Source organism: Typha latifolia, chromosome 2 (genome assembly GCF_019914945.1).
Source record: "Typha latifolia isolate L0001 chromosome 2, TyphaL0001v2, whole genome shotgun sequence".
Taxonomy (NCBI): Eukaryota; Viridiplantae; Streptophyta; class Magnoliopsida; order Poales; family Typhaceae; genus Typha; species Typha latifolia.
The window spans coordinates 18,146,397-18,155,492 of NC_133087.1; the positions used below are offsets into that span (position 1 = coordinate 18,146,397).

At 38.8% G+C, this 9,096-nt stretch overlaps 2 protein-coding genes and 1 long non-coding RNA gene across 9 annotated transcripts; 2 read left to right on the plus strand and 1 right to left on the minus strand.

The window, feature by feature from the left end:
* The first annotated feature begins 59 nt into the window (after positions 1-59).
* On the plus strand, positions 60-6,594 carry LOC140782408 (uncharacterized). 4 transcript variants are annotated; one of them, XR_012107865.1, is made up of 9 exons: positions 60-361; positions 695-895; positions 1,524-1,679; positions 1,868-2,161; positions 2,250-2,298; positions 2,732-3,149; positions 4,619-4,771; positions 6,105-6,191; positions 6,294-6,559. It is a non-coding gene; the product is annotated as an uncharacterized lncRNA (long non-coding RNA). The 4 variants fall into 4 exon arrangements; XR_012107864.1 differs by having other exon boundaries at positions 88-361; positions 1,548-1,679; XR_012107867.1 differs by having other exon boundaries at positions 97-361; positions 1,554-1,679; positions 2,250-2,407; positions 6,294-6,594.
* LOC140782403 (calreticulin-like) lies at positions 3,758-7,189 on the minus strand. Of its 4 annotated transcripts, none has more exons than XM_073128940.1 (12): positions 7,017-7,189; positions 6,599-6,706; positions 6,288-6,480; positions 5,867-6,125; positions 5,687-5,743; positions 5,223-5,309; positions 5,058-5,118; positions 4,920-4,987; positions 4,753-4,848; positions 4,625-4,672; positions 4,069-4,143; positions 3,758-3,962 (listed from the first exon to the last, which is right to left on the minus strand). In XM_073128940.1, the coding sequence occupies exons 1-12, from the start codon at positions 7,117-7,119 to the stop codon at positions 3,951-3,953; spliced, it is 1,167 nt and encodes a 388-aa protein (XP_072985041.1). In that variant the 5' UTR covers positions 7,120-7,189; the 3' UTR covers positions 3,758-3,950. The 4 variants fall into 4 exon arrangements, with proteins under 4 accessions (XP_072985041.1, XP_072985039.1, XP_072985042.1 ...); XM_073128938.1 differs by having other exon boundaries at positions 4,063-4,143; XM_073128941.1 differs by having other exon boundaries at positions 5,058-5,115; positions 7,017-7,188.
* A 485-nt stretch (positions 7,190-7,674) lies between these two features.
* LOC140782407 (outer envelope pore protein 16-2, chloroplastic-like) lies at positions 7,675-8,994 on the plus strand. The gene is made up of 7 exons (XM_073128944.1): positions 7,675-7,833; positions 7,927-7,978; positions 8,046-8,117; positions 8,209-8,240; positions 8,333-8,366; positions 8,470-8,537; positions 8,650-8,994. The coding sequence occupies exons 1-7, from the start codon at positions 7,756-7,758 to the stop codon at positions 8,791-8,793; spliced, it is 480 nt and encodes a 159-aa protein (XP_072985045.1). The 5' UTR covers positions 7,675-7,755; the 3' UTR covers positions 8,794-8,994.
* Positions 8,995-9,096: the final 102 nt, after the last annotated feature.

Sequence of the window (9,096 nt, forward strand, 5' to 3'; positions counted from 1 at the left end):
ATAAGTTCCTCATTTATCCTTGTCACGTTTTCTCTTATCCGTGACTAATCGACAAAATTAGGAATAAACCCGAATCGTGGTGCATTCAGAGTAATTACTCTCGTCAGCATCGCCAATCGCCATCAGAAAAAACAGATAGGGCCACCGCGTCCGTCTCCCGTCTCGTTTCAGAAGCTTCGCCTCGTTTCGGAGGTCAAACCCATAGCCCCGACGGCGGTGCTGAAGCCGGAGATGAAGAAGAAGACGGAGAGCAAGCTACGGGGCGGTAGAGCGGTTTACCGAGTCCGTCTTCTTCGACAAGGAGCTCTACAAGCACGATATTGTGGTCAGCCTCGTCCACGCAAACATGCTCGCGCGACAGGTACTTTTTCAACATTGATGTCTCTCAAATATATGGCGAATTCTTTCCAAGAAAAAAAAATTTGTATGGCGAATTGCTCCTTTGTAATGCGGTTGCTTTTAGGTTCTTTTCGCGACGAACACTTAATAATGGATACAGGTTGTTTAAAACTCCCGTATCATTTTTAATTCTTTTGAAAGTTCAGATATAACAATCCAAGGAAATATCCCTAGATAAAGTACTATTATGCCATTGCATCTCGAGAAAGTCTCTAGTGTGATTATTTTAGTATTTCTTGTTATTGCAAAACTTTTGTTATATGGATCATGTTGGATAATTTTCAAATTGCTGCAGGGTTTGATAACCGTCAGTGAAGGAGACGACATATTGCATGGTCCTCATGAGATCAAGAGAAGCATTGAAGCCGGGGGATTTGAGTGGCAAAAGGACAGAGAGGATGTACAAATGAATATAGAAGCAATGCTGACTGATATAATTGGTTAATTCGCAAAGAAGCTCCACACTGCAAGAAGTCAAAATCCAGATGTTGGACAGGTAATAGATAATAACTGTAATGTTACTTCTCATTTGCTTCCAAAAGTCCAGATGCAATTCCTTATTTACTTATATAAAATCCAGATGCAGTTCCTTATTTCCTTATTTATTTACTTTCAACAAAAATCCAGTAGACATTACAATTTACAACATTAATGTTCTTAAAGATGTAATCAATATGAAATATCTGAAATGTATTAATCTCCTCGAAATGAATAAGTATAAGACTCATGTTGGAGTTCGAGTAGCACTTACTGTAGAAGTTTTCCAGGAATATGGACAAGTTGAAGACGTAATTGCATGATACCTGGTTTGTGAACGCAGAATTTGTAGCAACAACTAACTTATGCTCTCATTTTCTGAAACTATTATTTCAGGAAGTTTTGTGAAAGATGAATAAATGACTTTATACTTTTAGAATGTAGTAATTTACATGGGAGCTGTGTAAAAGAGGAGACGTCTAATGGAAGTAACAGTTAAGAACTTGGTTTATAAGACCTGCTATATCTACATTTTGCATGACATCCCTCAATTAACTAGACTTGCTTATCTATATGCTTTCTTTTTTTGCATAGATTTTGATTATAATAAATTTGCAGGTGAATGAGTTTTTTTTTTTCACCTTTAGTTATATAACAAGCCTGCATATTAGATCCAGCTAAATTGACAATACATCGCAAAATGTATGGCTTGAACGTGATGCTGGCAGGCTGGTCAAACTGTATGGATCAAATGAACTTCCGACTTCAAGAGAACTAAAATTTACTGTTCCTATGAGCAACAGGTATTTCTTTGATCTATCAATGGCATTTGAGTTAATATCTTATGCTTAACTCTGCTTAAGACACAACAGGCTTTATCCTAGCCTCAATTTCCTACAATATTTATGTGAAACTTTATGTTAAGTGCTATTGGAGTTCTCATCTTACCTCCTTTCTAAACAAAGTTGGTCTGAAATATTGTGTACTATAGTATTGATGCAGTATCAGATAGGGATTTTGTCTTGGAGCTTCTGTCCGCCAATTCTATTGCAGCAATCCATCTTTCAAAGGCTTGGTGAAGAATGGGTCTTGTGGGCATCAGAGGAGTTTGGTTTCTTGACCCCAGGTGACTCAGTTTCAACTGGAAGCAGCATTATGCCACAGAAGAAAAAATCCATATCCAATGGAACTTGTTCGTGGGAAGTCTTCTATAGTAGTTAGAGATCTTGTTTCTCTCCGAGTTCTCTGCAAAGTGCTTCCACAAGCCTACAATCGTGACCTACAAGTACTTATCCTTTTTCTAGGTTCATTTTCTACTTTCCTTTCATCTGTCTGAGAAGTTGGATCTGATGTAATTGTTTCTTTGGGAGCAGGAAGGAACCGTTGTTTGACAGTGTTAAAGCTATACTAGGAATGCTCGAGGTATCTACTGAGTTTGCATAAAACTTTTCTTTCAACCATGCTAAAATACAAAGTGCTACCAGCTGGGTATCTTGATGCCATGACCCTGGCAGATTATCTTGTCAAGAAAGTAATTCTACTATTGCCTTGCCTTTCAGAATTTGACACATGGAGTAAAGTTAATTTAAAGCTCGGTTTAGTAAATATAAGTTTGTGACATGAGATTTGAGGTAAGATTTTAATGGCACTTAAGATTGCCAGGTTAGGATGATAGCTAAATAGCAATCATGAACGAGGTGGTCCCTTTCTTAGTCATTCTTATCGGATACTTATCTTCATCATAAATCTCGGTTTCATATCTGACTTCTTGGTAATTCTCTGAATTTTGTTTCTTTTGTTTTTCGATCAGTTACTTCTTTCCAGGATTTTAGTGTGTGTTCCTTTTGCTGTACAGGGGATTCCATTCAGAACTTCTCATGAAATAGTTGGAACGTCTGTTGCTTTGTGCGTTGCAAGGAAGTGCCAAATTTCAGAGCTCTCTCTCAATGATGTGCGGATGATAAATGCAGTATTCGAGGAGGATGTCTATGATTTTCTTGGAGGGGGAAATGCTATTAAGAAGTTCATCTCCTATGGGTCCACTGTTGCAGGAGAAGTGGCCAAGCAGCTCAGGTACTGGGTCTCAAAGCTTGAAATTTGTCAAGTATGAAATCAGACAATGAAGTGATTTTGAATCGGAGATAAGCTGTGAGGCTTCCTAACTTTGAAATATCCAAAAGAAGATTCAATTTCGAGTTTGGTAAGGAGCTTCCCAGTTCCAACAGTCTTTAAGTTTTTGACAATCTTCTGCCAACTGGGGCACTTATTAACAGGTTAGCTGTTCTGACAGGATTTATCACACTTTATCTACTTTAGCGGCTTGGCCAATTACTTGAAATTTGTGGTTGTTCTATTTCCTGATGCTAGCAATGTACAGCGGTCAAATAGGATTATTTTCTTCTCGCGATCTTTTACTTTTTTTCATCATGTGGGAGTTAGAATTAATTCATGTTTACTTACTTTTATCCATGTGGGGAGGAAAGAAATGTCTATACTCAGCTACTAAGTTTATTTTGTACACTGCAGGAGGTTCCGTTTATTTCTTAATAGGTGTTCTAGGTATGGCCTCTAATATTATACAAAATGTCCAGGCATATGGATCTAAAATCACGAGAGTACTAAAAAGATTCTGTCAAACTCTGTCCTGGATGATTCTTTAATTGAATTTTATTAGGTGCTGAGGTAAGGTGAGAATTGTCTGACTGTTGTTTGTAGGCTCTTTTATATTGGAACATAAGGTATTTTGAAATAGAAAACTCTCTTAGACATTGTTATTCGTAGGGTCTCTGGTAACTCACATTCACTTGTAACATTCTGACCATACCAGGCTTCAGTTTTACCTGCAATAAGTATTCCAATAAAAAGAATATTGCACAGAAGATGCTGAAGCTATTGTGATTTTATTTTCCTGAGATTCTAATCCAGGATGTGCTATTATTGTTTCTGTAAACTAGCTTAGCATGTAAGTCCCAGTTTTGGAACAAAATGAAAAGAAAAAAAATCATAAGGATCAGATGATTTTTTTGTAGAATAGCTTGGTGAAACTTCCGTATCTGCTCTGTTTCTTCCTCTATTCATAGCTCATCCTGAAATCACAAAGGAAAAAGAGTAAGAGCGAATAAATAAACAGAATCAATAGATGCTGCTTTCTTAGGTCTATCAAGCATATTTGGAATGCAGCTATACTGATACATGTTTCTCCGTGTCTGCATCCTGCACTGTGTTAGCATCGGCATCTTCCTCATCCTCCCTTTCATCTTGCTTATACTGACAAATACAGAAATGCCATGTGTGATTTAGCAAGTTGATGGATCATAATAGGAACAGTAATGGTCAACATTATAAGGATTTTACATATTTTTCTAGATCAAACTTTCCCTGAAAAAAACATAAGCTGGTTAGATTTCTTGAAGTAAGCAAAATCAGCCTAATATTGAACAACAGTACATCTAAGCTTTGAGTTGCAAATTAAAGATATCAAGAAGATGAGAGGGCATGATGAATTCTAATAAGTTATTAGGAGTTTTTTTCTCTATAGGACCATATAACTTGCACATAATCAACTTCATGCAATCATTTCATGACATTCAAATTTTCATATGTTAGATACCTAAACTTAACCTTACATGCTATTTTCACATGAAACATCAATAAATATTATGCTAGCTTTGCAGTCTAAAGTTACTCAAGTTGCCATTCTTTTGAAAGATATTGAGGAATTGTAGATGAAAATGAAATGCAGCCAAACCTCGTCTTGTCTTGTCCTCTCATCTTCATTGAACGCTTCTTCCTCGGCCTGCAAACATTAGCACCTCAGAATGAACCTCGCAGTTATAAGAAAATGAAAGAAGGAACAAGATGTAGTAGGACACAGACATCCTTCTGTCTGCCCCAGGTATCCTCAGCAAGCTTCTTTGCATACTCAGGGTCATCACATACTACAATATTGTCAAAGAGAGTTCCTGCTTTAACCTGTCATATGAATTATCACATCAGTAGTTTAAGAATGCATAAGTTGTTCCTCTCTAACTCAGCACATATACCTGCCACAACTCAATGCCGATGTATCTCAAGTTAGGATAAATGTAAATATCTGGGTCTTCCTTGTAATCTGCTATAAAGTGGTGGGTCAAACCCTTTGATCATAAATCAAAGGAAGGTAATAGAGAAAAAGAAATAACCTGGATTATCAATTAATGGTGCTTTCCATTCTCCTTTGTAGTTGGGATTCCTAATTTTCTGCTGAAGAACAGATATTTGATAAGGTCTTCTTCTAAATTTCTAATCAATATTTTCAGTTAGCTACAAGATATTAACATATTTGGAGAAGTGGGGAAAGGTAATACCTTTTGTTTTTGAAGTTCTTTCTGTTCAGGATCTGTCACATCTGATGCTTCTGATTCACCATGTAATTTTTCGTTTGAGTCTTCATGCTGTAGCAACCATACGAAATATCATAAGTTCAAGTTTTAGATCACTTTCTCCACACCACCATTGTAAATCTTTTCAGCATTAGTATGAGCTATCTCCTTGGAAATGCCATTTTAATTCTTCAACATTATCAATGATAACGTCAGCTAAGGAAATGTTAGTCACAGTCAATTGTGACTTATAGCTAATGCCAAGCAGAGACCGTGTAGCTTAGCCACTAGAGAGTGAGCATGATTTTTGAAGGAAATAGAGCAAGGTCGAACTCCCTCGATCAATTTCTTCGGTTATTAAAGGAACTGATGCTCAAAGATTCAGACTGTAGGAAAAATTGTTTAGTACTTTAATCTGTGAATGATGAACAGAAAAATGAATGGGTTACCTCTAGTTTCTTTTCCTCGGGATCATGAATAAATTTTTCATCATCCCAATCTTCAGGCTGTAGATTAGCAACAAAAAGATTCATCACTACATATGTATGTACGTAGGCATATTACGTACATACGTACGAACATGCATACATGTATGGCAAATGATGCTTCCTGACAAGGATGGTGCCTACCTTTCTGGCTTCAGGATCTGGAATTTTCTTGGGAGGAAGAATATCCCAGTCATTATATAAACTTCCTGACTCTTTCTCCTCATTGTCAATGAGGATACTGTACGTAGCATCCGGGCGGATGATGAGAGTGTATACATGAGTTAGCTGGTCAGTCTCACATGGAACTTCCTTCTTGATCAAGTGGTTCGTTCCATTCCGTGAAAGAATAGCATGAACCTTCTTTGTGTTTTGTCCACAGATGTCTGGACCAAACATGATGCTGCAATTTACATGAACAACAAATGATCACAGTACATATGCTGACAGGGACTGAAGAGGGCAAGAGGTACGCAGTCTTATTTCTATTGTTGGACAGGCTATTTCCCTTACGGTCACATTATAAATATTGCTCTGGTATGAAGTTTGATTTATGTGCAATTACCTATAGGGGGTCTCACCACCAAACATTTTTTGATCAACTTCACCACTGAGCAGCTTCATGTATGCGCCAGCACAGCCATACTTCTGCTCGCGCTTGACTGAGAACTGGAACACTAGTGGTCTGTCTTTGTTACTGAACTCTGGGAACTCTGCTGAAATGGCATAGAATCGGTAATCCTCAGTGGTCTGTATACCTGCATTCCAAAGAAGTTTATCAATACATATTTGTTATCGAAGTCGAAGAGGAAATCGTGATTTCTTTTCCTTTGTTTCTCTTGAGTATGCATGTTTATAATTTTGTTTGAGAAGTACCTTTGTCATTAGGATCAGCACTCCAGTTACCAGCAGTGTGCTTCCACTCACCAGCCATTTTCTCATCCTTCTTCCAGTCAGATTTCACCCACCATTTCTCCCAGCCATCTTCACTTTCCATGTTGAGACATTGTAAACGCAACAGATTGATAAGCACATCAGTCATCAATGCAGGAAATATAGCAGACGAGTTCTTGTACATGCTCATGCATCCAATTTTTCTGAATCCAGTGAAGTAACTAGGGAAGTTCTTTTTTACTCTTAATTAGCTGATGGAATGATCATCTTGGTTACAAGGCAATATAATGGATCCAATGCAAATAAGAGATTCATACTACCCTTTTAACACACGAGTTACTGGAAAAGAAATCAAGTGGAAGTAAGAGAGGTAATTAAAGAGGTGAGTCATTCTTAATACCTTGGAAACGTTCCTCGAAGAAGACCTCTGCGGAGGCAAGCAAAAGGAAAGAAAAGGTAATGGCAAGGGCGGAAACAAGCTGGGAACTCGTAGAAATCGACATTGGTTGTGATAGAATGTAAGTAAAAAAGAAAAGAAGGAAAGGCTTTGCTGTTTCACTTCTACATTCAGTGACAACGAGAGCCAATGTTAACCAAACCCAAATATATAGGAGTGGCTGCAACTATCTCTTCGTTAGATTGCTACTGTGAAGATACTACCATTGTAATCTTTAAAACGAGGAGAAGAACTTAATATGCTTTCCACGTTTCGGCCCTTTCAGGTGATGGTTATAATAGAGGAATCCAATCCAATGGAAGCGAGTAAGCTAACTTTGATGTCGTACAATCTGTTAAACATTTTTCCTATAATAAAAGATGAAACGTAGGACTAGTAATTAAATTAATTAACCGAATCAACCATCCAAGCTCGACCCAAGTTGGAGTCCAAGCTTGGCCATTCTCATAGCAAGAGGATAGTGGCTATTGATGTACGTGCTTTCAAAAGGAGAGTTACACGCAAGCGTCGGGACTAAGCTCCTTTTTCATACACGCGTCATCATTGGATTCACACGTGGCAGTCGCTGCTTACGCCAAAGAGCAATTCGTTTAGCCACACTTCATGTCGCTCTTCACACCGGAAGAAGTGATACTAGTTAGTAGTCGGAAGCGGGCGAACCTTCTTGGACGAGATCCGAAGCATGGAGAAAGATTGGCTCTTCGACTTCGGCCACCCCCTCCTCAACCGCGTCGCCGAGAGCTTCGTCAAGGCCGCAGGGGTATTCTCGTCATTTCCATCTATCCTTTCGACTCCCCTTCGCCGCTAATTTAGCTTATCTGACTGTTTTGCCCCTCGGGCGGCTTGGCTTTAGATCGGGGCGATCCAAGCGGTCTCGCGGGAGTCGTACTTCATCGCGGTGGAAGGTAAAGTTTAACTCGGGATCTGCTCATCGCTCGGTGAAATAACGCTCTAAATTATTTATCGTTATAGGTGCGGGATGGGACAGCGGTAGAGTGCCGGAAATTGGGAGGAGTAAAAGGCACCGGTTCTCGGATCTGAGAGGTAGAGAATCGGGATCATATATATATTAATTATATAACTCCCCCTTGGTTATAGGAGCACTAACGATGTTGCCATTGGTCGAGAGTTGCAGGGGAGAACTGCAAGAAGTCGCTGGAAGCAATGGTGAGAGAAATTTGGAGTCTCTTGTATTTTAATATGTAGTATATATCAGTAGCTTGATCTGTGTGTTCTGTGTAATGTGGTGATTTCTTCAGGTAAAAAGTACTGGAAAGGAGGCATTCCAATGGGGTGAGGAATTTTAGTAGCTTGAAATTTTCTCTTTAGCTCTTTAAAAAGCTCTGCATTGGTATTGTTGCCTTTTTTTAAAAAAAGCTCTGCATTGCTAATACAGGAATGGCAGCTGGTGTATACTCTGGTTTGACATACGGCTTAAGGGAAGTGCGAGGATCTCACGATTGGGTCTGTAATTGTACATACGTTGACTTTGGAGTTATAGACATATCCTTCCTGTTAATTTGCTCTTTTAAATTGTGTAACTATGACACGATATTATTATTCATTTTATTTGCAGAAGAATAGTGCCGTTGCGGGAGCAATTACCGGGGCTACGTTGGCTCTGGTCTCTGACGATGCTTCTCATGAGCAGGTCGCGCAGTGTGCCATCACCGGAGCTGCCCTCTCCACAGCCGCTAACCTTCTCTCAGGCATATTTTGAAGCCATCTTCCCGCTTCTTATAGGATGTTGGAAGTAGAAACCGATGAATATATTAGGTTTCCTGTTGCTATGCTCATAGATGAGAATGACTATATCTTGTCTCAGTTGATCTTCGGGTGCTCGAACTATCTCTGTAACCTAATATGTGATACGCTGAAATGGGCTATAGTTACCCCCACTGAGTTTTCTTAGGACGAAAAACCTGGCATAGTATTTGCAACATACGTTATGTGCTATTGGCTACTGTTCCCAGCCATCCTAAAGTAAACATAGAATCAGATAAAAGTTGAATAGTAATGTAAA

Coding starts and splice junctions, on each gene's coding strand:
- LOC140782403 (XM_073128938.1), bottom strand. CDS start 7,119: ATGTCGATTTCTACGAGTTCCCAGCTTGTTTCCGCCCTTGCCATTACC. Junction 5,744..5,866: donor CAGATCCTGAAGCCAGAAAG/GTAGGCACCATC, acceptor GCTAATCTACAG/CCTGAAGATTGGGATGATGA. Junction 5,310..5,686: donor CCGAGGAAAAGAAACTAGAG/GTAACCCATTCA, acceptor TGGTTGCTACAG/CATGAAGACTCAAACGAAAA.
- LOC140782407 (XM_073128944.1), top strand. CDS start 7,756: ATGGAGAAAGATTGGCTCTTCGACTTCGGCCACCCCCTCCTCAACCGC. Junction 7,979..8,045: donor GTACTTCATCGCGGTGGAAG/GTAAAGTTTAAC, acceptor TTATCGTTATAG/GTGCGGGATGGGACAGCGGT. Junction 8,241..8,332: donor AGAAGTCGCTGGAAGCAATG/GTGAGAGAAATT, acceptor TGATTTCTTCAG/GTAAAAAGTACTGGAAAGGA.